The following is a 26,187-nucleotide window of genomic DNA, read 5'->3' as shown; positions in this document are numbered from 1 at the left end:
ATGGTCCAGGGCGTAGCCCATGGCCAGAGTGCAATAAATAATAATTTCCTGAAGAAGTAACAGAAGGGTAAGTGCCTTGAGAGTTCCTCTTTGTTGGGTTCCTGGTGGGGATTAACTATTAATCGTTCCTCTCCCTTTGTGTCCAAAGATCAGTGTTAGAAACAAGGTCATAACCTCAGACCAAGGCCACGGCCTCAGTGTCTCCCTGCCCCCACCTGCTGCCTTCCACTCCCTGGTGGGCAGTTGGGTGAGGCTTGAGGCCATGAAACCTCTACCAGTGGCTGTCTCTGTCATTCCAAGTGTGGCGGGAAGGACACACTTTGAATGAGAGCTGCTATAAGAGGCTGGACAGGGGTAAAGAGAAGGGCCAGGGACTCCACAGTGTAAGAGGTGAACACAGAGACGTAGGCCAGAGACCCCCAACACAGCTTTATTAACACCCCAAGCCAATACCAACAATCTTTCCATGTGTGAGGTTGACAATGGGGCAGGACCTGCAGGTGGAGTGTGGGGCTCTGGGCCCCTGAGTTACTCAGCACTCAACAAATAACCCAAGATGACAGCCCCACGCTCCTGCCAGTGGCCATGCAGCCTCCCACCCAGCCTTAGCCACTGCTCCCGGTGGGGCAGGGGGAGCTTCCATCACCGTCTGGGGACCCGGGCAGGGGCTGGCCCATGCGATCCACACACCAGCAGGGACCTCGGCGCTGCCCCTGGGAGGAGCGGCACTGGGGAGAGAAGCACGAGGATCAGAGGTGTGGCCCAGGAGAGATGGGAGGGGCCCCGTGGGTTGGGGGACGGGCTGTCAACTCCTGAGTCTGAGTCTGTGGAAACATCTGAGCGTTCTCAGGACAGCGGGGCCCGCTGGGTTCCCTTGCATGGCTTCTCTTCTCCACCCACCAAATCGTGCCTGTTCTTCTAGGCCAGAACAGTGGTTCTCAAAGTGTGGTTTCCACACCAACAGCATCAGCATCACTAGAGGCCGCATTAGAAATGCAAATTTTCAGGCTCTGTGGGCGGGGCTCAGCCACCTGTGTTCACACCAGGGTGATTCTGATGCCCCTCACGTTTGTGAACCTGTGAGTCAGGCATTGCTTAGATAGTCTAACTCCTCTCCCATAGCTGTGGTTGGTTATTCTCTATGTTTGTGTGGGCCCTAAAGTTGGGAGAGGCCTAAGGGCAGGGCAAGTATCTTATTTATGCAACTTTGTAAGCCCCCCTACCCAACTGCTGGTAGGACCCTTGTACTGATAGACCAAGGGAGGAGAGGAATGGCCTCACCTGCCGCTTCCGGTAGAAGCCCCGATGGTCACAATTAGGCACGTAGAGGGTGTGAGCCCCACGGTAGATCTCGGTCTGGAGTTGCTGCAGCACTGAGTCCAGATGTCTGCGGCAGGGGCCCTGGAGGAAGGGATAGCTCTGTTGCAGAGCCTGCTGGCCCCACCAGCCAGGCTCCCAGGACTGGGATGGAAGACTCGGCCAAGCCCAAGGGAGCAGTCTCAGATGGGAATCTCCAGGACTCTCCACCCCTCCTGTTCCCTGCCAGCCCCAAACGTACCATCTCAGTGTCTTGGACGCCCCCAGGATTGGGCCGGCCGGGAGTGGTAGAGGTCCCCGAATTCCTCTGTTGGTCTCTGCGGTTCATGTCCTGCTGGCGAGTTGTCCCTGCTTGGGGCTTACTCTCCTTAGGATTCTCCCCTACAGCCACAAGAGGAATGGGGAAGAAGAGGCCGGAAATCAACCAGATGTCAAAGGCCAGAGCCGAGTGGAAACCAACGGGGCTTTCAGAGTAGTGAGGGGGTTTTACAGATTGGCTCCACTGTTACCTTCTCCTGGCCTCAGTTTCTTTCTCTGACAAATGGCAATATTACCTTTCATGATAATATCCCCGGACTAGTATTTTTTAAAATATTTATTTATTTATTTTGGCTGCATCAGGTCTTAGTTGCGTCATGCGGGATCTTTAGTTGCATCACGTGGGCTTCTTAGTTGTGGCATGCGGACTCTCAGTTGCAGCGTGCGAACTCTTAGTTGTGGCATGCATGCGGGATCTAGTTCCCAGACCAGGGATCGAAGCCAGGCCCCCCGCGTTGGGAGCACGGAGTCTTACCCACTGGACCACCAGGGAAGTCCCCCACAGACTAGTTTTAAGGCTTGTAAAGGAGACGCACTTTGGAAAGCAAAAATCAATACGGTCATTGATTGAGGAGCCTGGGGCTTTGGGTGAAAAGACCGGGCTGTTCCACCAGAGGCCAGCAGGGGGTGCACCAAGCCAGGGAGATGGGGCAGAAGAGCAATGGCGGTGAGAGGGGGTCAGCAGGGACCCAAGTGGAATGTGTGTCCCCGCTGTGACCCTGCTGTGACTCAGCCCACCCCTCCCAGGGCTGAGACATGGTTACTTTGGGGGCACTGCAGTGGGGGCCTCTCCCTTCTGGTCCCCTGAGACTCAGCCCAGCTCAACCCCAGTGGTCCCAGGAGCATGTGTGATTCAGCCCTTAACCAGGAGGTGGGAGGCGGGCAGGCTGCAGAGGTGCAGGAATGAGTGGCTTCCAACCTGCAGGCTGCTCCTGGCTCTGGAGAAAGTTTCACACGTTGTACTGGGGGGTTTGGGGAAAGCTCAGGATGGGAAGGGAAAGTCAGGGTGTCAGGGCAAAGAAAAGACAGGGAGGGGAGCGGGCACTGTTTGGAATTTGCCCCAGCTGTAAAATGAGATATTATGAGCCCTGAAGTTGCTCCCATCTGCCTACTACTCAAAAGCCAAGAACCGTTTCCTCTGCAATCCTGAGTCTGATCCCTCTTCCTCCACACTCTTCAGACCTTGCCCCTCATTCCCTCTATTCAGCATCCTACCACGACCATGCTCCCAGCTGCCTCCTCTGACCCAACCAGACCACCTCTTTCCAGGAAGACCCTTAGCAGCCTGGACCCAGGCATTTAGGACTGAAAGAAACTCCAAGTTGATTTCCCATCCTTCCCTGTGGAAAAAACTGGGAGCTCAGGCCCCTGGGGTGGGGGCCGTTTGTATTTCCTCCTCTTCCCATCTCCCTGCTGCCCCCCATCTTTCAGGTTCTGACTCACTTCTGTCCCACCCACCCAATGACTCAGCCTTCTATTCTCCTCTCTGGGTTAGGGTGGGGTGGGGTGGGGTGGGGTGGGTGGAGGGTTCTGAGAAGCTTTAAATCATAACCCTGATTTGGCAGACTCCTTCTTTTCCCACCTCTATCCACCCCCCCCGCCGTTCCGGGGGGGGGGGAGGGGGGAGGGCCAGCGCCGGCCATCTGACCCTAGTCTAGTCTGAAACTGCTCTAGATTTGAGTCATCTTCTATTCTCCACCCCATGTTCGGGTGCTTTGGACACCCTGATATTAAGAGGAGATATTTCTCAGTGTGTGCAGGATTTGGGAGTCTGGAGTTCTCTTCCCTCTTTCTCCAAGTGGAAGCTGGTAACAATGCCTAGGTCCTTTCTCCAGCTTGGGGGTCTAGGGCTGAAGGAGCTGGGCCTCTGTAGCATACAGCACGTCCCTAAACCCTTCCATCCCTCCCTTTCCCCTCAAAAGAAAATAGGTCGAGGGGGCAAAAAAGGGTTGCGGGCTCAGACATCTCCCTGCTTCATCCCTAGGGCCCCCAGCCGTACCCCAAACTCCTAGAAGTCTCCCCACACTGGCCCCTTCAGCCCCTAAAATGTAACCCCCACCAGGGTTGGGGAGGAGGAAGCGTCAGTCTCAGGACCCTAATAGCGGGGATGCCCGTGCGCATCCCTCCCGGACCCTGCAGGCAGAGTTGCGGGCCTCACGTGGGCGGGGCAGGGGCGGGGCGCGGACTCACCCGAGGGCGCGCGCGCCCGGCCGCAGCGGCCCCGGCCCAGCAGCAGCGCCCGCAAAGGCGCCTCGTCTTTCTCCGGCGGCTGGCACTGCAGTCCTGGGGCGCAGTTTGGAGTGTAGACCCCGCACTGCTGCCCCTCCCTCCTGAGACAGCCCCCAGCTTCCGCACAGCCCTCCGCCGGCGGCCCCCCATCCTCCTCCTCCACGCAGCCCCCTGGACAACCCGCCTGCACCCCCTGCCCGCAGCCTGGGCACCTTGCCAAGGCGCCTCCTGGGCGGGCAGCGAGCAGCAGAGTTAGCAGCAGTGGCGGCAACAGCCTGTGGGGGGTCATGGTCAAGATTTTTGCCCCGTCCACTCCTCCCAGAGCAGTCGTAGCGCAGCTGCTGCCCGTCGCCGCCCCTCTGCCTTAAGTAGCCGCCGGCAGGGGCCGGGCCCTTTAAGAGCCAGGTGAAGGGGGGGGCGGTGGAGAAGGCAGGGGCATTCCCTAAACTGGGTGGGACTGGAGAGGCCCCCCCCTCCACCTGGGTCCTCCCCACTCTTCTCTACCTCCTCCCTTCCCGCTTTCTGTTTACTTCCCAAATTACTCTGATTTTTCTTGCTTTGTTCCCGGGAATCTCGCCCGGATTTTGGGAGCTGGACAGCTGGCTGGAGGCCCTGGAGGGTGGGAAGGGGTGGAAGCAGGAGGGGTGGAAGCGGCAGTAGGGGTGAAGGGGAAACCTGAAATCCAGTTCGGGTACATGTGTGGCGGATGAAGGAGACGGAGGGACTCCGATGGGGAGTGAGAAGATGGCGGACTTAAGTGGACGCAGAAGGGATGGTGTGGGGGTCATGGGAAGAATGCGGGCGAAATGAGAGAAAAGGCGGAGACGACGGAGAGTGGGGTCTTGGGAGAACCGACTGCTGATGGAAGAGAGTAAACCAGGGGCGAGGAGAGGAAGAGCAAAGCTGAGGCAGGAGCAAGAGAAGGTCTCCCTGAGATATGACTGAGGGGAAGGCGGGTACTGGGGGCCAGACTTGGGTAAGATGATAGAAGGGGTTGGGGGAAGCAAGGGGTGAGGTGGGGGAGGCGGAAGCACACCTTGAATGAATTGTCAGAAATCCTAGCATTGTGTTGGGGCCATGTGAGTCTGGAGGAATTGCAGGGGGCGGAGCGTGCCCGCAGAACTGGCTGAACACCTGGGAGGTAGGGACGGGGGACTGGTCAGCTGAAATTATGGTGGCGCGGTGGGGGGGGGGGTGTGTGAGGCGGGGAGAGGATTAGAGGAACCCACACTCTGGGTGCTCTTAGGGACAGTGGCCAGAGAGCAGATCCCCAACCCACCCTGTCCTTCATCCAGGTCAGCCCACCCCTCCATTCCTCTCCTTTCCCAGAATCTGTCCTCCACTCCACACCCACCCAGTACCACCCTTTGGGTTTTCTGGATTATTCAGGCTGTGCTCTACCCAGGGGAGTTGGATGGTGACTGGTCTGAGTGTTTCGGTCTGCCTGCTCCCCGGGCTTTCACACGCTGGTCTGTCTACCCCACCTCCCCACCCCTGGCCGCCCTTCTCCAGGCAGTGCCCCGCCCATCTGAGAACTCCTAGCTGAGCCTTCCTTCCTAGAGGGAGGAAGAAGGACCGTTTCCTTCTGCAACCCACACCCACCCAGCTCTGGGTTACGCAACACCGGCCATCTCATTCTTTCCTAAAACAACGGCTCTGGGCAGTGACTAAGTTTAAATTCTGGGCCTCCAAGCAAGAATGTAAGCAAGGGCTTCCTGAACTTTTAGGTAAATACAAAATAAAAAGGACTTTACTCCCAGCCCGCCTCCTAGGGCTACCCTGGGACCCTAGGACCAGCATTTGGGGAGCAGTGTCTTCCAGTAGCCCTGAGACTGTGACGCAGGTTGGGCAGGCAGCGGGCTGGGGGTGGGGGTGGGGTGGGGGTGCTGGGGCAGTGGGAGGAGCAGCTCTCCTCTGGAGGCTCTGGGACCTCCTCCTCCAAGCTCTGACCCCAGGGTAGCGAGCTCCATCCTGTCCCTCCGTCCTTATCACGATTTATTTTGCCCTGCACATGGTTCTAGCTAGGGCTTTTCTCCTCAGCTCCATCTTGCTGCTTCTGAATAAGATGGAAAGGTCTGTGGAAAGTTGAGATGGGGAAGAGCTGGCCATACTCCCTGCAGGATCCCAGTGTGGCTTTTTAAAGAAGTTTGTATTCTTTGGTAGGTTATATTGCAGAGAAGCCCAATACTCTGTTAGCCTCTCACATCCACCGCTGCCTTCCCAAATTCCCCCTCCCCCTCCCACATCGCCACGGCCACCCTTGCAGATTTCCCCTGTTTACTGCTACCCCCTGCCCAGCTTGGTCCCTCCATGCAGTCTAAGTACAGCCACAGCACAGCCCAGTCCCACCCGCCACCCCAGCACTGCTCTTCCCTCGTCCTCATGCCTCCAGCATTGTTGTCCAGAGCGGCGAGCTGCGCTGTCGGTGCTGGGGTCTAACCAGGCTCTTTCTCGAAGACTGAGACTCTCGAACTCTGCTTTTCCTCCCTTTGGGATGCCCTTCACCTCAGCGCCCAGAGCAGAGGTAGGAAGCGCATGGTGAGTGCTCAGGATGGAGTGTGGGCCAAGGTGCAAACAAACCTCTGGGACTCTGTCTGGCCTCTGTGGAGAGAAGAGTTTGCGGAAAGCTTCTGTCAGGGCTGTGAAAAGACTAAACAGCTTGGGCTGTTACTTAGGCTTTTTATAAATAAACTTTGACAGGACTTCCGTCTCCTCTTGCAGGTTACACTCTGTGGTCCTGCTCCCTTACGCTTGGCATCTCTCACACCCAGCCCGTCCCTCCAAATCCACAGCACCCCCAGGTGCTGACTTCCTTTTGAGAACCAGGGGTAAAGGAGGGGACCTGCCTGGATCCTTTTGAGCTTTGAGTCTGAGGAAAGACAAGTGGTGGCACAGTCCACAGACAGAAAGCACCAGAGAGGAAGCTCAATGACCACATCATGACATGGCCTAAGTCTGGTGTGGGTCTCATGGGAACTGTTACGATAACCCCCGCTGGTCTCCAGCCTCTGGTTTCTGCCATCTGTCCCGCACACAGCCTCCCAGTTGGTCTTGCTCCTGTGACTCTCTCCTCCTCAAAGACCTTTGGTGGTACTCCATGCACCCCTCCCCCCAAGGACCCATGCTCTCAGATGCCAATCACGACCCTGTGGACAGCTGGCATGGGAAGCACACTCTGGTTCAGCCATCTGGTGGGATCACCTTCTCCAAAACCTCTTGGCAGTTTCTCATCTCTGAGTCTGAACTGAGATTAGGGGAGGGGAAGGTGTGGTGCTCAGAGGTAATTTCTTCCCCTGAACTCCAAATTTTTAGCTCATAAGGATGAAATTCTGCCCCCCATTCCTCTCACCACAAACCAAATTCTGCCACTTCATCCCCACCTGCTCAGCCAGCTGTCTGCCTTTCTTTGAACTCATCCACATTGTTGTGTTGCTATCTTAAATTTTTGCTTATCTTTTCTTGTGTCTTATTTTTCCAGTTAGATTATGAGTGTTGGGTTTTTTAAAAAATTTATTTATTTATTTATTTATGGCTGCGTTGGGTCTTTGTTGCTGTGCACGAGCTTTCTCTCTAGTTGCGGCGAGCGGGGGCTACTCTTCGTTGCGATGTAAGGGCTTCTCATTGTGGTGGCTTCTCTTGTTGCGGAGCACCGGCCCTAGGTGCGTGGGCTCTAGAGCTCAGGCTCAGTAGTTGTGGCGCACGGGCTTAGCTGTTCCACGGCATGTGGGATCTTCCTGGACCAGGGATCGAACCTGTGTCCCTTGCACTGGCAGGCGAATTCTTAACCACTGCGCCACCAGGGAAGTCTCAGATTCTGAGTGTTTTGAGAACAGGAGCCCCACACCTTCTTCACCTCTGGACCCCCCAGCTCTCAGCTCATATAAGGAGTTCGGAATTGATACAGGTAAAAGTTGTTTTGGGTGGGAGCAAAGGCAGTCCTAGGGGAGGGCCTTGAGAGGTGAAGCGGGCGCATTGTGACTCTTCTGGAGGCTCCACCGGTGCTCCTCTGAGCTAGCCCAGGCCACCCACCCCAGGGGGTCTTGTGGCTCTCCAACTCCTTTAACCCCTCCTCTCTCTTTTCCTATTTCTCCCCCCTTGTTCTCCAAGTAAAGGCCAAAGAGACTGAGAGGCCAGAGTGTGGTCAGAGTTCAGTAAGAGAGGGAAACCTGGCCCCAGGATAAACCAAAGAGGGTTTCCCGGAGAATAGGGCTTTATTATTTTTTTAATTTACTTTCATTATTTATTTATTTGTTTATTTATATTTTTGGCTGCATTGGGTCTTTGTTGCTTAGTGCAGGCTTTCTCTAGTTGCGGTGCGCGGGGGCCACTCTTCGTTGTGGTGCGAGGGCTTCTCCTTGCGGTGGCTTCTCTTGTTGCGGAGCATGGGCTCTAGGCATGCGGGCTTCAGTAGTTGCGGCGCATGGGCTCAGTAGTTGTGGAACACTGGCTTAATTGCTCCGCAGCATGTGGGATCTTCCAGGACCAGGGCACGTGGGATCTTCCCAGACCAGGGATGGAACCCGTGTCCCCGCATTGGCAGGTAGATTCTTAACCACTGCACCACCAGGGAAGTCCCGAGAATAGGGCTTTAAAGTAGATTTTAGGGGACTTCCCTGGCAGTCCTGTGGTTAGGACCTGGTGCTATCGTCGCTGAGGACCTCGGGTTCAATCCCTGGTTGGGGAACTAGGATCCCACATGCTTCATGGCAAGGCCAAAAAAAAGAGTTTAGGAGAAGAGGGAGGAGGGCATCTCAGATAGGAAAGCACATCTTTGTGTAACAGAGATGAGGGGAAAGAGGCATGCGTGTGGATGTGTGTGCATGATTTGTTCTGTCTAGATTCCCAGTGTCCCAACGATATCAGAGAAAGGAGAACTGGGAAGGGAGCAGAGCAGTTTTCTAGCCTGGGCTGGAGTCAGCCAGACGGTCGGGAGCTGGGAATCATTAGAGGAGAAGAAATAACAACTGGGAGGCTGAGGTTTGCTTGTTTTGGTAATTACATGAATAAAAATATATTCAGTCGATTCATAGAGCATTTATGTGGATGTAACTACATTATATGGACATAAATAGGGAGGAATTGTGCTCCCAAGGAGCTTAGAATTAATATCTGTCCATCCAACACACACTTACTAAACACCTAAAAAACCAGTCGGGATGGTAGGGTATTCCAGGATAGAATGCAGACTGTAACAGGTGAATCTAAATGTATTACATATGTATGACAAAAACACACTGAGGGGGTGAGAAAAAAAAAAGGTGCTGACCTAAGTAATTTGGAAAACAGTGTTATGACTGGAAACTGTAAGGCTAAAGATAAATGTAATGGCATACTCTACACTCTACATAAACACTGTACTCTAGTTGATAAATTTGTTTCTCATGGGTTAAAATTTTTGCAACTGCTTAATATGTACTGGGGTTGAGCAAATAAGTAATGGATATTGGGTTTCTCACTGTCAGAGAGAAGTAGGGAGGAAGGCTAGAATGAACCCTGTGGTAGTGAATTAGAGTAAGAGACTTCAGTACAATCCTCATGGATTGGAAGACTCCATATTGTTAAAATGTCAGTTCTCCCAAAATTGATCAATAGATTCAATGTAATCCCAATTAAAATCCCAGAAGGCTTTTTTGTAGAAATTGGCAAGCTGATTGTCTCATATAGAAAAGCAAAGGATCTGGAATAACTCAAACCAACTTTTAAAAAGTACAAAATTGAAGGACTTATACTACCTGATTTCAAGGCTCATTATAAAGCTATAGTAATCAAAACATAAAGATAGAAAAACAGATCAGTGGAACAGAGTAGAGAGTCTAGAAATAGACCCACAAAAATACAGCAAATTGATTTTTTTCCTTTTCTTTAAACACTTTTTTTTCTTTTTTACTTTTTCAATAGATGTTTGACAAAGGTGCAAAGGAATTCAGTAGAGAAAGGATAGTCTTTTTAACAAATGCTGCTGGAACAATTGGACGTCCATATGCAAAAAAAAGAGAAAAAAATTAACTCAAAATTAATCACAGATCTGGATAAAGCTGGTAATGCATAACCTCAATCCAATAATGAGTAAATATCAGATAAAATGAAACTGAGGGATATTAAACAAGATAATTGGCATCTACTCTTCAGGAAAGACTGAACAACTGTCCCAGATTAAGGAGCCTAAGGAAATATGACAAGTAAATGTCAGTCACAGATCTGGGGTTCTAATCCAGATTTCCTAATGTCTGGTCTACACCTATTTCTGACACCTTATCTCCATTATGCCAAGTGGCCACTGTTTATAGTATAGGAGAGGATGGCTTCCATTTCATTCAACATTTGTACAGCACCTATTTATGATAAGAATAGGATAGCTCTCAGGGGTCTGAAGGAGCTCACAGTCCAGCAGAGACAGATCTACAAACAGAAGTTACTTTAATAATAAAAGTAAGACTGTAATAAGTGCTACAAATGAGGTGCAAACGACATGGTATAAGAATACAGAGGAGGGAAAACCTTCCTATCTGGAATAGAGAAATTCGGTGATGGGTGGAACCGGGGAAGTCCTCCCCAGAATGGCAATAATCGCCCTTTATTTAGTAGGTGCTCAATAAATGTCAGTATCTTTCTTCCCTTCACATTATGGCCCCAGCCTAACTTTCCTTAAGTTACACCAACCCCTCTGTTCCTGAACAGCGTGCCGTTTCATGCCACTGCTTTTTGCATCCGAAGTTCTCTCCTCCGGCAAGGGAATGCCCTGCCTAGAATGAAGGAAAGGTAACATGAAATGGAGCTCGGGAGAATACAAAGTATATGTTAACAGGCGCACGAGCTGTGGAGGCCAGCCTCAGGCTCTGTATCTACAAAAAGGATTTAATAAGACTCATTTCATAAGGTTGTTGAACGGATTAAAAGGACACTCCTACAAAGCTCTTAGCCTCACGTCTGACACGGAACGAGCGCTGAGGGAGTAGTCGCAGTATTTGTGGGTGCGCAGCGACCTTCCCCGCCCACCCCGCTCGGAGGGAGCCGCCCCTTGACCGGCCAGTCAGCGCCCACGGCGCCCAGTGCAGCGTCCGCGCTGCCACGTCGCCACCTCCCACCCTCTCGACACCCGTATTTAGTAGCCCCTTACCCGGCACTAGGTACCGGGTTCACCGGGCCGCGCCCGACCCGGCCTGCGTCCTTCGATTGGCTTCTGCAGGTGCCTGTCGTCCTCAGCCGCTGCAGATTGGCCGGGGTGGGTGGAAAGGGGCGGGCCTCGGTGAGCGTAGGAAGGGCGGGGACCCGGATGTGTGTGGTGGCGGCGGCCGAAGAGCTAGTGAGCGGAGCTCAGAGGCCTATGGATGAGGAGGACGCGGCGGCCCCGGTAGGCGGGGATCGGGGGCGGGGTCCCCGAGGCTTCGGGTCGGTCTCCACGGAGCCTGAGGAGGGAGGCTGGGGTCCTGGGAGGAGGCTTCGGAGTCAGGGGCGGGGTCTTGCGCTCTGGTTACTGGTCTTCCTCCCTGGGGACCCTCCTTGGCCCAGTGCAGGGCCTGGGGAGACTGGGCGTAGTCACACTGAGGGGCCAGGGCCCCTTTCCCCCGGGTCTCGTCTGAGTGATCGGGCTGTGCCCGGGGTGGAGGCGGGGCCCGGTGCGGCCGCGTATCGGCGGCGCCAAAGCTGTGGGGTTCTAGGCAAGCAGATGCCCCTAGGTCTGGGCGCCAACATCGACCTGGGATCGAGCCCCCTGGCCGAGTGCCAAGGAGGCCAATCCTAGGGCTGTCCCACAGTTGCCTACCCTTTTGGTCACGCGGTGGCTTGTAGCTACTGCAGAAGCATGTAATATGCGCATTGGGATTGAATTCAGCCTAGCCGAGGCTTCCTAAGCCCCTGCTGTGTGCAAGGCACAGTCAGGCCTGGATGGAACCCTTGTCCAAGGGTTTGGGGGGATGGGAAGAGAAAGTACCTCCCCTTTTTGTCGCTTTGGGAAAAATTTGTCCATTCATTCATTCATTCATTCATACGTTAGCACTGTTAGTGGTTTAAATACCTGGGTCATCGTACTCCACTCCATCTTCACCGCTACCATCTTTGGGGATGCCATCTCTCATTGGAACAGCTGCACAGTTTGCCACTTCTGTTCTTGGTCCTTATAGAATCAGTTTGGTCTCCAACCAATCGCCTGAATGATCTTTACGATCTGATAAACCTTAAAATCATATAATTTTCTTGCTTAAAACTCTCCAGAGCTTTCCCATCACACTTGAAATAAAATTCACACTCCTTAACATGGTCTGTAGGGCGTTGATCTGGCCCCTACCTTCGTTCCATCCTCTTCTGGTACATTCTCCCTCCCTCACATTCCCTACACACTAGCCACCTGGCCTTTCTATTTTCCTACCATGCCAGCTGCCTTGCATCTCAGGACCTGTGTCCTGACTGTCCCTTCTGCCTGGGATGCTCTTTCTTGGGCTTGTTACATGCCTGTCACCTTTTCATCTCATAGAGTTCACCCCATTATTCTTTATCACAGCACTCTGCTTTTTCCTCCACTGTCTAACGTTGTCAGGTCTGTTTATTGCCTGTCATGCCTCCCCCAATAGAATGGAAGTGCTATGAGGACAGACATCCCATCCATCTTGTTCACAGCTGTATCCCTAGCACCTAGGACAGTAGGAGCACATAGTGGGAGCTCAGTAAACGTTTGCGGAATGAAAGGATGAGGGTGGGGACTGTTGAGGTCAATCTGGGCAACTGGCTTCAAGTCCAGTGTCCTCTCCACATTCTGGGTGGAACAGGCTGAGGTACTTTGCTCTGCGCCTTGCTTCTTCCTCCTCAATCCCCTTCTCCCCCTGGCAGGTTTGTTCTCATGAACAAGATGGATGACCTCAACCTGCACTACCGGTTTCTGAATTGGCGCCGGAGGATCCGGGAGATTCGAGAGGTCCGGGCTTTCCGATATCAGGAGAGGTTCAAGCACATTCTTGTAGATGGAGACACTTTGAGGTGAGTTTCGGGGAGTGCGTCCACATTTTCCTTTCTGTGCCAGATCTTAGAGACGACAAGGGGCTTTTGCAAAGGCAGAGGACTGTCTGCACTGCACAGGGAGGGGTATGTTGTAAACCCTGGAGGCCTTTCCGAATGGAGCAGTATATGCTTCTTCACCCCGCACCCCCCTCTGCCTGTGTCTGTGGGTCCCTCTGTCCTGGTCCGCATTGGAAGCAGTCATGTCAGAGATGGAGGCTGCTGGGGTCTCAGGAATTGCCCAACTGCCTTGTTGAAAGGACTCCAGTGAGTCTGTGTGATGCCGGGGTCTCCTGCCTGCATCTCTGTAGTTGGGATCGGTGAAGGATGGCCATTTCAAAGGCAGTGGATTTCCTGTTTTCGGAAGGACAGTCCTGTAGTGCATCCTACTTACTGCCTTCCAACCCTTTGGTTTGTGTGTTTGTGTTTGTTTTCGCTCTATTTTCTGGCTTGAACCCTTCCCCTGACTCCATCCGAGTCTAATTCTCTCACAAAGTTGTCACTGGAAGCGGGGGAGGAAGTAGTGCTATGTAGCCTGGAGACAAGAAAGCTGAGGAGTGGGGACTGAATAACTGTCTTCCAATCTACGAAGGGCTTTGGTCCCGAGGATAGAGACCAGCCGTTCTCCAGCTCCACTGAGGACAGAGCCAGAGGAAAGGGGCCGAAGCTGCAGCATGAGGGACTGAGGTTAGACAGGGTGTGAGACCCCTAATAGGCAACTGAAGGAGGCTCCGCATTCTCTTCCCCACCGGCAGTGAAGAAGCCAGGCTTGCACTGGTCTGGTGTGGGCTGGGCCTTGGCTGGAGGCGGCGGGTGGGGTGGGTGACCTCAAGTATCTTGTTATGGTGTTTGTGCAGATGTCCTGAAGTATGGCCTGATGGATTCTCTTCTGTGCTGGCCCTCACAGGGTGGGGGTTGGGGATGCTGAGGCCCTCCCCCCAACCCCTGGACTAGGCTGCTAATGGAACTTCCCCTTCATTCCTCCTTCAGTTACCATGGAAACTCTGGTGAAGTTGGCTGCTACGTGGCTTCTCGACCCCTGACGAAGGACAGCAATTATTTTGAGGTGATCAAGGCAGGGGGTGGGCAGAGCAGGGAGTGAGATGGTTAAGCTCCAAGACGCTCCTTTACTGGGTTCTTGACTGGTCCTTTAAATTTGCCATGAGGATTATCCTGTTGGCTGGGAAAAGGGCCCAGGATAGCATGGTGCCTAATCTGAGAGGCACCCTAAAGTCCTTTCACCCTGTCCCTTCTGCTCTCCTGCCCTTCACCTAGGTAGACTTTGACCCATGTCCTTTCCCACCCCCTAACCCAGGCCCAGCGTCTACTCCATCTCCCATCTTTTTCCATAGCTTGGAAATTATTTTCTAAGTAATTGTGGTAAAGTGGGCCCCCACTTTCCCCAGTTCTCCCTCTGAGTGCCCTGACTTTTTCTCTGATTCCCCTGTCTTTTGCTCTTTGAGCCTCAGCCCCCTTTGCTGTCTAACTCCCTTCCCTGCTAACTGTGCCCTGCTCTCCTCCCTCCAGGTGTCTATTGTGGACAGCGGGGTCCGGGGTACCATTGCTGTGGGACTGGTCCCTCAGTACTACAGCTTGGATCACCAGCCTGGCTGGTTGCCTGACTCTGTAGCCTACCATGCTGATGATGGCAAGTGAGTTGCCTTTTGTGGAACCCGACCCCTTTCCTACGGACTTGGGAATCTTGGATATAATGGACTACCTCAGGGTGGCTTTGGGTATTCCTTCACTGGTCTTGGGGTATTTTCATAGACCTTTCTGATAGGGACAGGAAGGTGGCCTGTTGGCTACCCTTGGAGGTTTGCAGACTTAAAGGGGAGGGTGGAGCTCCCCTGAGAACGTAGGTAGGTGCCGTTGCGGAGTGGTTGGGAACAGGAGCACTGAGGAGAGGTTGGGAAGCTGGGTTCGGGTCCTGTGTCTGTGCTGCTCTGTCCACAGGCTGTACAATGGCCGGGCCAAGGGCCGCCAGTTTGGGTCAAAGTGCAACTCCGGGGACCGGATTGGCTGTGGCATTGAGCCAGTGTCCTTTGATGTGCAGACTGCCCAGATCTTCTTCACCAAAAATGGGAAGCGGGTAAGTGGGACATCCTGAGTGGGATTTAAACGGCTTGAAGCTGTCCAGGGATTTGTGTGAGTAATAAGAAAGAGTCTGCTGGCTGTGGCTTGCCCAGGGCCCCATGGGCTTATTTCCCATCTTCTTCAGTTCAGCCTCAGATTCTCTTGGGGTCTCCTGCATGTAGGAGAAGATGCTCCCCACACCCAGGGGAAGCTGGGACATTCCCCAGGTGATGGACGCAGAGGGGCAGGTTTGTGCAGCAGAGGAGGGGCAGAAACTGTGGGGGACACAATTGGTGATGTGGGGGAAGGTTTTGAGCAGAAAAAAAGATGGGGAGATTATGACCTGGCTGCATAAGCTGGAGGTCCTCTTGGGATTTTTGACTTGAATGCTTTTGGGGATATGTCCTTTCTGTGTTTCGTGTTCCTTGTTTCACTTCTCCTTTCCTTCCCTCTTCAGAGAGAGACTAGTGATGGTGAAGGGATGGGATAAGAGCAAACAGGAGAGACCCCGGCTCTCTTACTTCTCCCCCCCAGCCCCATCTCCCATCCTGAGAAATTGCCTTCTCAGGCCTCCGCCGGCCAGCCTAGTGGTCTTCCTCCCTTAAGCATCTGTGCTCACACTTTCCTGCTCCAGTCCACACTCATGCGTACCTGAAGTATATGGGGGGCTGTCAAGAGACTTGTGTTTGCCTTCTAGCTCCGTGGGTTCGTTGCTCAGCTAGGAGTACTCAGCAGCTTTTTATGCTTCTCTGTACCTCTGTTTTGCTACCTGTCAGCGTGTGTGATGATGACTGGTTGCATCATCTCAAAAGTCCCCTAGTGAGAATTAGATGAGCTGTGGAAAAGTGAGCCAGGCGGCAGCTCCCTCCCTTCCTCCCCCTCCCTCCGCTGCAGGTGGGCTCCACCATCATGCCCATGTCCCCCGATGGGCTGTTCCCAGCAGTGGGCATGCACTCCCTGGGTGAGGAGGTGCGGTTGCACCTGAATGCTGAGCTGGGCCGCGAGGACGACAGTGTCATGATGGTGGACAGTTACGAGGACGAGTGGGGCCGGCTGCACGACGTCAGAGTCTGCGGAACTGTAAGTAAGGGGCAGGGTAGGGCTGGGCAGAATCCTGGGGTCCACAGAAGCATGTCAGGATTGCTTAGAATAGGGAGTGAAGACAGGGTCGTTTTAAAAATTAATTAATTAATTAATTAATTTTTGCCTGTATTGGGTCTTTGTTGCTGCACGTGGGCTTTCTCTAGTTGCGGCGAGCGGGGGCTACTCTTCATTGCGGTGCACAGGCCTCTTATTGCGGTGGCTTCTCTCCTTGCGGAGCACAGGCTCTAGGTGCGAGGGCTTCAGTAGTCGCAGCACACGGGCTCAGTAGTTGTGGCTCATGAGCTCTAGAGCGTAGGCTCCGTAGTTGCAGCGCACGGGCTTAGTTGCTCCGCGGCATGTGGGATCTTCCCGGACCAGGGCTCGAACCCATGTCCCCGGCGTTGGCAGGCGGATTCTCAACCACTGCGCCACCAGGGAAGTCCCAAGACGGTCTTTTGTAGGGTGTTGGAAAGTGGGAATTTTGTCAGGAGAGCCTGGCGTCCTGACATGATTCTTGAGTCCAGATCTGTGTTCTCCTTAGTGGTCCTCTTTCCTGCCTTCCCTTTGTTTGAGAGCTCAGCCTAGTTGCTTAACCCTGGGAATAAGCAGTAGCCAGTAGCTCTCCTTTGCTTTCTTTGGTTCCTTCAGGCCCCCCACCCCCATCCCCCACCCCATGCATGCTGCTGCCCTGCACGCCTGCCTTTGAGAGGCTGGGCTGACTTGGAGGCCGGATGCCTGGAACACCCTTTTGGCTTGATCCCAGCCCAGCTAGCCCAGCTTTCCATTCTCTGCATTGTGGAGCAAGTGTGATCACAAATCCCACTCATGCTGGGGAAGGTTCTTTGAGATCTTTTTCAAGTAGCATCAATGACAGTCTCTTCTGCCTTCCTACATTTTATAGAGGATGAGAATAGAGGCAGATAATGATTCAGTGAGAGTCCTTGATCCTCCAAAGCTGGCCTTTTTATGTATCTCATCATACCTGCTTTAGTCCCCTGCCTAGATTTTAAACTTTCTTGGGAAGTGTATGGACCTTGAGAGAGGGAAATACTTCATATCTATCCTCTGTGCCTCATGCTGGTTTGGGAGTGAATGGATGCTGAGTTAGGGGTCTGGCCCTGACCTCTAGTGGGCTGCTCGGGCCTTCCACTTCAAATTGTCCCTCTGCTGCCCTCTCGCTCCTTCCTGGCTCAACCTTTTCCTCCGCCCTCTGGCATTCTCACCCCAACCCAGGCTGTTTTCAACTCAGCCTTTGATAGCAAAACAGAAGCAGCGGGGGGTGGGGGGGGGTGGGAGTGGATTATGAGTAAGGCTCTCCACTCTGGAGTTCAAGGTGAGTCAGACACAAGGAAAATGGCAGAAAGTGTGGCCTTCTGCAGCTTCGGGCACGCTGCACCCCCTTCTGGCATTAGGGTCCAGGAGGCCTCAGATGCCCACTCCCTGACCTCATCCCTCCTTTCTTTTCCCCTTCCACCATCATTTTGACAACATCTGCAGAGTTGAACTTGGGACTGAGCCAGGGCGATGTTCCAGCTCTCATCCTTGACCTCTCCTCAAGAGTTTTTTCCTGGCACCCTTTCCCTGCCTGGACCTGTCCCCACTCTGCTCCCTGCTCCTCCCAGGCAGTCTTTTCTAATTGATGCGGAATCCTGTAGACATTTATAAATAGCCTTCCTTCCTCCCTGCCCTTCCCCCAGTGCCCTCAGGCCACACATTTAAGGATTTTTTTCTTTCTTGGACATAAGCTGTTCAGTGTAGCTCTTCTGTCAAACCCGCACCCCAGCTGGGGGCAGCTGGCAGGGTAGGCACACTGCGCCCTGCGCACTTGCTCCTCTGGGGCAGACATGGGCATGAGCCTCTTGAGGGACGCAGGCTTCTCTTCCAGTCTTGCCAACTACCTCACCTTTCAAATGAGGGTGACTTACCCAGTTTCTGCCAGCCCCTCGGCCCCCCATCCACTCTTGCCTCCTGGCCTCCTTGCCTCATCCTTTTTGTCCCTCTGACCATCCACTGTATTTCCGATCCAGCAGTCAGAGTAGTGTCAGCCTGGAGGAGCCTGGGAGAGGTCATTAGGCTGTGCCTGTGCCTCCTATTTCTAAAGATGTCCAGCACAGCTGCTTTTCCTCTCTGCCCTTCCTGTTTTTACGTCCCCCTCTGTGGGGAGCCCTTCCCTGAGACCTCAGACCTCTGCTGTTGTTGCAGCCTGTTTCTTCTGCCCCAGGTGATGTTCCCAGGAGGACGCCCCATAGAGCCATGAAGGTCTGGAGGAGGCTTTGTTGCCATCCTGTCCGGGTTTCTCAGTGCAGAGATTGGGCATCTTAGGTGAGACAGTTCCTTGATGTGCAGGCCGCTGAGCATCCCTGGTTCCCAGACCCAGGGTGCTGGTAGCCCTCCCCCCCGCCCCCCGTGCCCCAGTTGTCGTGACTGCCCGCCATTCCCATATATCCTCGTGTACTGCTGAGAAAGCAGTCCCAGAGAAAAGTGAAGGGACTTGATCAAATGTCCAACAGCGAATTAGCAGCAGAACTGAGCCCCGCTAGTCACTCCTTGACCCCCACCCCTGCGTTTCCCACTGTCTGATACTTGCTGCTGCCTCTGCCCAGGCCCACTCTTCTGTAGCCAGTCTCTCCTGCTCGCTTCTCACGAAATGAATCCAGAGTTCCTGGGCTTAAATTCCCACATCCCTGGGGATTTCTCCCATCTCGTGCCTTTAGCCAGGGGCCTCCTATGCGAGTTTACTTGGCTACCTTGGAATTCTTTTCCTCCTAGCCCTTTCTCCCACTTTTGTAGTCTCAATTATCCTCTCTTCTCCCTTCTCACTGGTTCTTCCGGTACAGAAGAGTGAATTCAACTCCTGACCCTTTTTGTTCCTCCAACAATTCATTATGAAAAGTTTCAAACATACAGGAAAGTTGAAAAAATAGCACAGTGAACACCCACTGTATCCCCACTACCTAGATTCAAGAGTTGTTAATATTTAGTTGTGTTTGTTTGATCTGGGGATCTATATATAGACAGACCAGCTCTTTCCAGAGGGAAGTCTTTCCCTGCTTCCTGTGGCCTCACTTTCCCCTCCTAAAGAGGGCCCCTTCCCAGAGCTCCGGGATGCTGAAGAATTGCTGTTGCATTTGCTCAGGTATGGGGTGCTACCCCTCATTCCTGTCCCCAGGCCTTGCACAGTGAGGTAATGTGTCAAGGGCGGGGGGCAGTACGTAGGGCTGGGGGATTAGACTCATTCTGTCTTTGTTTCTCATTTCTGTTCATAGCTCCTCTAACAACTCCTTAGTGACGGGGCAACAGCTTTGGTACACAAAGTGGGGTGAATGAGGCCCCACCCTCTCAGGGGTCCTCCCTGGGCCCAACCCAGGAGGAGACCGTGTTGGGGCCTGAGCTGGCCGGTGGGGAGCATGTTCTTGGTTCGTGTTTCAGTTGCTTCTAGGCCCTCCGGGCACTGAGTCTTCCCTTGCTCCTGTCAAGAGGGATTAGGGTCTCTGCTAGCAAGAGGAGGAGGGCGGGTCGCAGCAGGAGAGGAGGCTGAGAAGGGCTACTGGTATGAGGGAGGGGGCGGGGTGCAGGAGGCTCTCTGCACTCTGGTCTGCAGCCTCCGCTCTGTGGAGTTGACCTGTTTGGCCTCTCAAGGCTTCCGTTGTGTGTGGAGAGAGGTGGGGTGGGGAGGGGGTCTTGAGAGCCTTAAGGAAAGAGCTCCCCACCCCCACCAAAGATGTAAAGGAGCGTGCCTGTTGATTGGGGGTATTGTTTGAGGAGAAACACTGGGAGGAAGACAGTTGGTCCCTTGGGATGGAGTCATCTGAGGAGTGTCCTGGGAGCCCAAGGGACCATTCTAGTTGGGGGTAAGGGCTGAGGTGAAAGAACCTTTCCTTCTTTGTGATTGGCAGTTCCAGTCTGTTGTAGCTTGGGGGCGACTGTTAATGTTTAGGGAGCATTGGAACTTTGGGATATTCCAGTATCACCCCCATTTCCTGAGTCAGGGAAAGGCTGACGTGTGCATTTATCACCTACCGGGGGTCAGGCTCCAGGCTAAGCCCTTGACACTCACTTCACTTCATCGTACCCATATTTGGAGATGCAGGTAGTGGGACCCCTGTTTTACTGATGAAGTATCTGAGGCTTAAAGAAGTGAGAGTCACTTGCTTGAGTTTAGTGACTAGTAAGTAATAGGAGCTAGGATTTGAACCCAGGTCTGTTTGATTCTCTTTCAAACTAAGAAGTATCTTGGGAATTCCCTGGTGGTCCAGTGGTTAGGACTCCATGCTTCCACTGCAGGGGGCACGGGTTCGATCCCTGGTCAGGGAATTCAGATCCCACAAGGCCTGTGGCATGGCCAAAAAAAAAAAAAAAGTAGAAACTAAGAGGCACCTGAGGCACAGATTGAGGGACCAGCATCAAGATTCTAGCAATTCAGACTCTAGGTGCTAAACCTCTCATCTCCTCTAGGTTTCTACCAGCCCTAGTCTAAGGAGGGGAGGAGTGCACTCAAGCAAGGATCTATCAGGGAGGCCAGACTCTCCCCTACCTGCTCCTCTGAGTGCTCTGAGAAGGCTCCCAGGGCTTGGGAGGACTTTGCCCAGGGGCAGGAGAGTGGATCCAGAGAGGAACAGATGAATCCAGGAGCTTACACCCTAAGGGGTGGGTGGTTCCTCTCTTGAAAAGGTGGCTTGTGCATGGCCCTAGTCTTCCAGGCATTCAGCAGTCTGTCTGAGCTGCTCTGCTTTCTGAGCTGCTCTGCAGGCTGGGGAGTGGGTTTTAGAGTCCCATGTTAGTGTGTTTCATCCTCCTGGCCTTTTAGCTTAAGGAACCATCCCCACCCTATCCACAGACAAACCGGCAGCCTGCCCTCCTCTGGGCTGAGGCAGAGGGAATGGTTGGGCGGGTTTTTCCCAAGGATCAGGATCTGGATCTGCTGTCTCTTGGCTTTGGAAGTGGAGAACACTGTGTTTCCTATGCCGAGGCCAGTTGGATGGAGTGGGTCAAGGGCAGCTTTGGGATCCCCCACCCAGTTCTGCAATGCAGGGTGGAGAGGTTGGGCTGGGGGCTGCTCGGATTGGGTGGAGTCTATGCTAGTTAATGTGCATCATACCACATCCCTCCGGGCCCTGTGGGGAGAGATACAGAGGAGGAACCCAGGCCACGCTGAGAACATACAGAGGACCAGAAATAGAATTTAAACAGTGTGGGCCTTCATAATACCCAGTAAATCAGAAGACCACCTGCAGGGGACCCCTTTTTTGATGGAAGAAAGCAGTGTGAGATAATGGAGACCTGGGCTAGGAGTATGAATATCACAGAGCCAGTGTACCCCGAAACATGTATGGTCCTGGCTGCAGGAAGGAGAGAAGAAAGTTTAGGTGGCCTCCTGTATACCTCTGGCCTTTCTCCTGGTGCCCCCTGTCCCCCGCCTCCAGTTCTCTGGGGAGGAGGGGAGAATGGACTTGAGGTGACAGGGCTTCGGGGACCCAGGGCTGAGAAGGGGGCCGAGTCCCTCTTGCCTCCCTGAAGGGGTTGCTGAGGATGCAGCGCCTGCCTCTGCAGAAGACACACGGAGGCTTCAGCACTGGTGCAGGCAAGCGTGTTGCCTTTCCTGTTCAGGCAGGAGTTCTTTGTGGGGTGAGAGGCCAGCGTCCCAAGGCTTGCCAGGGATAAGCGGAGGAGATCCTCAGGGAGTGAATTTTCTTCAGGGCCGGAGGGGTGGGAGGGTAGAAGAAAGTCTTGAGGGGCAGTTTGGTTAATTAAAAAGGGATTACGGAATCCCAGGTGATGCTTAGGGTGGGGGAAAGAGGGGATGGGGTTGAGTCACAGCCCTACTATCACCATGACAACTGATAAATAAATCCTCCCAGATCAGGGGTTGCCGCCCCATCATGCCCAGGCAGGATCACTGTGGGGCCGAAGAGCCCCAAGAGCCCATCAGTCATCTCCCCTCCACACCCCTGCTCCAGCTTGAAAGAGCCATGAGGGGCTGGGGGCTGGAACGCCTGCCTTTCTAGCTTCTCTCTGCCTGCTCCCCTCCTCATTAAATGAAGGAGAAGAGCTGGTCGTCCTCGGTTCCCTGGCTCCCCTCGACCCCGCTACAAACAGCTCTGTTCAAAGCCAAGTAAAACAAAGACCTTGAGAAATTGTATCAGTCCCATCCCAGGCAGAACTGGCTTCTGAGCTCGTCTCCCTTCCCCCGGATGTCTGGAGTTGGCCCCTAACCTCTGCATCCTCCCCATCCCCCTGAGGCACCCTGAGAAAGCCATCAGGCTTCCTCTCAGCCTAGCCTTTGCTTCTCCTCTTCTCTGTGTTCAGAACCCCTGGGTGGCCCTTTCCTGGCAGGGTGGTTGAGGGAAGTGATGGCAGAGTCTACAGACCCCTGTGTGGTCCTGGCGCTCGGCCATCCGGATCGCCGTGCTGCTCTCGCAGGGTCCCCACAGCAAGGAGAGGGTTTTTGGCTCGGTAGGCAGGTGGGCGCAGCCTTTAGCAGGGGCTCAGCCCTCTTGCTTGTGCTGCCACCTCCACGCCCCTGCCCCCATCCCTGTTCTCCCATGCCTTCCTGGAACCCTGAGGCCCACTTTGTGCCTCCAGGATCCCTTCCCTTTTGGCCAGGGCTTTCTGTGAGACCCAGGAAAACTGGTCCCCAGATGGCCCTGGAACCAGGTTTCCAGGGGTGGGGTGCTAGCCTGCCCCCCACCCCTGGTTCTTCCCCCACAGCTACTGGAGTACTTGGGCAAGGGCAAGAGCATTGTGGACGTGGGGCTGGCCCAGGCCCGGCACCCGCTGAGCACCCGTAGCCACTACTTCGAAGTGGAGATCGTGGACCCTGGAGAGAAATGCTACATCGCCTTGGGGCTGGCCCGGAAGGTGGGCGCCAGTGCTGGCTTTTGGCCTGTGGAGCTGCTCAGCTCTGGGGCTGTTGGGCCGGGGCCCGGAGCTCTTGGGGAGATCAAGGGGCTGGGCTGCAGAGGGAGGTCTAACCCGAGACAGAACAGGCCGTATGTGTCTGCTGTGTGAGGGCACAGACCCCAAGTCACCTCGGAGCTGAGAGAGGGTCGTGAGCGCACCACACGCACCAAGGCCTGGATGTGGGGTGGGGGGCGTCCTGCAGCCCTGGCTGGGAAAGCCAAGCACCTTCCCACCTTCCCCTGAAACCTCCAGTGCCTGAAGGGGTGAGGCTGCCGGGGTGGGAGCAGCCGTCTGGGTCGCAGCTTGTTTCAGAAGATCGAGAGTTCATAAGCCACTCTCCCGTCCTCTTTTCTGTGCGTGGTACCACAGCTTTCCTTCTTTCATCTTGGTATAGGATTATCCCAAGAACAGGCACCCTGGCTGGAGCAGAGGGTCTGTGGCTTATCATGCAGGTGCGTGAGGGGCTGCCCTGGGGAAGCTGGGGGTGGAGTGGGGTATAGGGGCACGGGGACATCCACTTCCCTGACCCCGCACTAGGGGCCTCGCCTTCAGCATCTGGCCAAAGAGACTTTCCCCTGCCGCTCTCTGCTCTCCCCATCCCAAGCTGCTAGCGCTTTGTCTTCATCTGTGTTTTTCCTCCCAGCCCAAAAAGCCAGGGGAGCAGAACAGGGGTGGGGGATCTGGGCCCGAACTGGACATTCCAGGCCTCTGAGTTGGCTCCCTCTGCACCCTTCCTGCAGATTCTGCATTTTCTTTTTTTTTTTGATCGGCTTTATTTCCTTTAGGGCTTCCTTTAGAAAGGAGGAGCTGTGAGTTCCTGTGAGTTCCTGGTCCCGCCTCTCCCTCCCCTCCGAGGGCCCCGCTCTCTGACCAGCTCCCGAGGGAGTTTCTCCCTTAGCCCCTTGAGGGGACAGATGTGTGTCTCTCTTTAATCTGGTGCCCTCATTCTCTCCTCCCTTCCTCAGGGCCAGCGAGGGAGGGAGGGACACTTCAGCTTTAAGCAGGGGCCGCTCTAGGGGCTGTAGGGGGTCGGCCCCTCCCTCAGGTGTGTGTCCTCTCCCCTCCCTCCGACAGATGACGGGAAGATCTTCCATGGCAGTGGTGTGGGGGACCCCTTTGGGCCACGCTGTTACAAAGGGGACATCATGGGCTGTGGAATCATGTTTCCCCGGGACTACATCTTGGACAGTGAGGGTGAGTGGGGTGACCGTGGCCAACCAGGCTGGTCGGGCAGAGGGTGGGGGCAGTACCACAGGAGCTCAGGTTTTCTGGCCCCCAGGTGACAGTGATGACAGCTGTGACACAGTGATCCTGTCCCCGACCGCCCGAGCTGTCCGGAATGTCCGGAACGTCATGTACCTGCACCAGGAAGGGGAAGGGGAAGAGGAAGAGGAGGAAGAGGAAGAGGAAGATGATGGGGAAGAGATAGAACAGGAGCACGAGGGCAAGAAGGTGGTGGTGAGTGGGGTGGGTCTGGGCTTGGACTAGGGGTCTTGGGCCTCCGTGGGGTCTGGTGTTAGTGCAGAAAGCGGAGCCCAGGGAGGGGAGAGGGGAAGCCCTGGCTGCTGTGGGCATGGGGCTGCTGAGTGGGGAGACTGGCTGGGAGGCCGCTTTCCGGCCTCGGGACGCCCTCTCGTGGTCACCTCCTGCATCGCCCTCTGTCTCTCGCCAACGGTGGTGCGAGTTGGGAGTGGTGGGGCTCAGGCCTATGTAGCTCCAGCACCCTCAGAGGAGAGGCTAGAGCCTGCCTACCCCGCTTTTCTCTTCCACCCCCAGGTTTTCTTCACTCGGAATGGCAAGATCATTGGGAAGAAGGACGCTGTCGTACCTTCTGGGGGCTTCTTCCCCACAATTGGGATGCTGAGCTGTGGGGAGAAAGTCAAAGTGGATCTGCACCCCTTGAGTGGCTAGGCCTTCTCCCCGGATCTGCCCCTTCTCCCTCTCCTCGCCCTTTGCAGAGCCAGGTACCCCGTTCCTGACGCCCCGAGGATTTGCTTACCCAGCAGGCCCCAGGGGGTGTGTTGCCCCTCTGCCCTACCAGATCAGGCCCCTGCCAAGCTCCTCTGTGCCCATGTTTCTGACCTGGTGCTGCCCCTGTTGTTAGTCCCTGGGCGAGAGTTCCTGGCTGGACAGGAAGCAGCCCAAAGGATGGTGTTGCTTCATGGGTGGGTCCCACTGGCTTTGGCCGTGGGCTCCCGCATGCCCCTCCCACTCTGGCCGTGTGAGGGGAGAGGAGTGAGCGCCCGTCTCCCCTGCTGTGGGGCGTGAGGCTCGGCAAGGGTGGAGCAGTACACCCCCTCCTCTGTTTACCACAGGGCTCCTCTTCTCATCTTCTTTCCCGTTCCCTGTCCTCGTCATCGTGTGAAGCAGTTGCCGCTGTCATCACCCCCCGGCTGGGCTGGGGGGGCTCTCTTGGGCCGTCTGTCTTCGGCCGTCTGTCTTCTTCCACTGACTGGTGTCCCGAGAAGACTACTCGAGGGTCTCCGTTCTTTCCGCTGCGAGCCAGCTTCCTCCCTCACTGCCTGCTCAGGCACCGCAGTCCCGCCGAGAATCCGAGTCTCTGGCTTCCCCCAGCTGTACACACGTAGATGGTGTCCATGACGTGTTTGATGGGGTGAGAGAGGGGCTGTCGAATCGGGGGACTGGGGCCTTTGCTCCTGTCTCCCCCTTGCCCTCCATGGCTCACCTGTGGCACCCGTCTCTCGTTCCTGGGGAGGCAGGCGGACACTCCAGAGCCAGTCTCTCCCACGTGGTGAGAGCAGGACCCCAGAGCCCTAGCGAGAGCCCGAGGGCACGGGCCCACGCTCCCCTGCCCTGCCTTGCCCCCACCCCTGCTTGCTGCCTGTGCCAGTTGCCTGTTTCGCTTCAGTGTTTGATTCTAGCGCTTAACGTGTCCTCCCGCACCAAGCCCTCCGGTCTCCTAGCCGCTTGACTCCTGTCCCCTCCTCAGTGACTTCTGGGAGGGAGAGGCCTTGGTTTGAGCAGAGTGGGCAGGGCTTTGGGGAAAGGGGTGAGGTGTTGTGCTGCTGGGGCCTCTCCTTCGGCCCTCCCTTCAGGCCCTTCACTATGATGTATGAAATGTATGTACAGACCAGAGATGTTTATACCGCCAATAAAGATGGAGTTTCCATATTTATCAGTACGGCCGGGACAGGGAAATCCTTTCCAGTACAGGGGACCAGGGACAGGGCTGGAGGAGGGGGCGGCTGAGGGCACTTGCTCACCAGGCACGTGTGGACCAGTATGGGGCCAGGGAGGGGGATCGTGTGTGTCCCA

General features: G+C 54.8%; 2 protein-coding genes across 3 annotated transcripts; one reads left to right on the top strand and one right to left on the bottom strand.

Annotated features, from left to right (window-relative positions):
* Window positions 1-409: 409 nt before the first annotated feature.
* Window positions 410-4,241, bottom strand: IGFBP6 (insulin like growth factor binding protein 6). The gene is made up of 4 exons (XM_082636096.1): window positions 3,826-4,241; window positions 1,559-1,698; window positions 1,282-1,401; window positions 410-728 (listed from the first exon to the last, which is right to left on the bottom strand). The coding sequence occupies exons 1-4, from the start codon at window positions 4,151-4,153 to the stop codon at window positions 606-608; spliced, it is 711 nt and encodes a 236-aa protein (XP_082492222.1). The 5' UTR covers window positions 4,154-4,241; the 3' UTR covers window positions 410-605.
* Window positions 4,242-11,108: 6,867 nt separating this feature from the next.
* On the top strand, window positions 11,109-26,053 carry SPRYD3 (SPRY domain containing 3). Of its 2 annotated transcripts, XR_014295319.1 has the most exons (12): window positions 11,178-11,215; window positions 12,688-12,834; window positions 13,843-13,918; window positions 14,380-14,504; window positions 14,809-14,944; window positions 15,823-16,008; window positions 22,720-22,869; window positions 23,306-23,363; window positions 23,986-24,105; window positions 24,191-24,369; window positions 24,688-24,875; window positions 25,227-26,053. XR_014295319.1 is itself a non-coding variant. In XM_082636069.1 (11 exons), exons 1-11 carry the CDS (start codon window positions 11,193-11,195, stop codon window positions 24,820-24,822), a joined length of 1,335 nt encoding a protein of 444 aa, XP_082492195.1. In that variant the 5' UTR covers window positions 11,109-11,192; the 3' UTR covers window positions 24,823-26,053. The 2 variants fall into 2 exon arrangements, 1 of the variants encoding a protein (XP_082492195.1); XM_082636069.1 differs by having other exon boundaries at window positions 11,109-11,215; window positions 24,688-26,053.
* Window positions 26,054-26,187: the final 134 nt, after the last annotated feature.

The sequence above is a fragment of the Mesoplodon mirus genome (assembly GCF_964341445.2).
Source record: "Mesoplodon mirus genome assembly, chromosome: 11".
In the NCBI taxonomy this organism is placed as follows: Eukaryota; Metazoa; Chordata; class Mammalia; order Artiodactyla; family Ziphiidae; genus Mesoplodon; species Mesoplodon mirus.
Note: the sequence above shows the minus strand (reverse complement) of the source record. Positions and strands in the feature narration are given on the sequence as shown.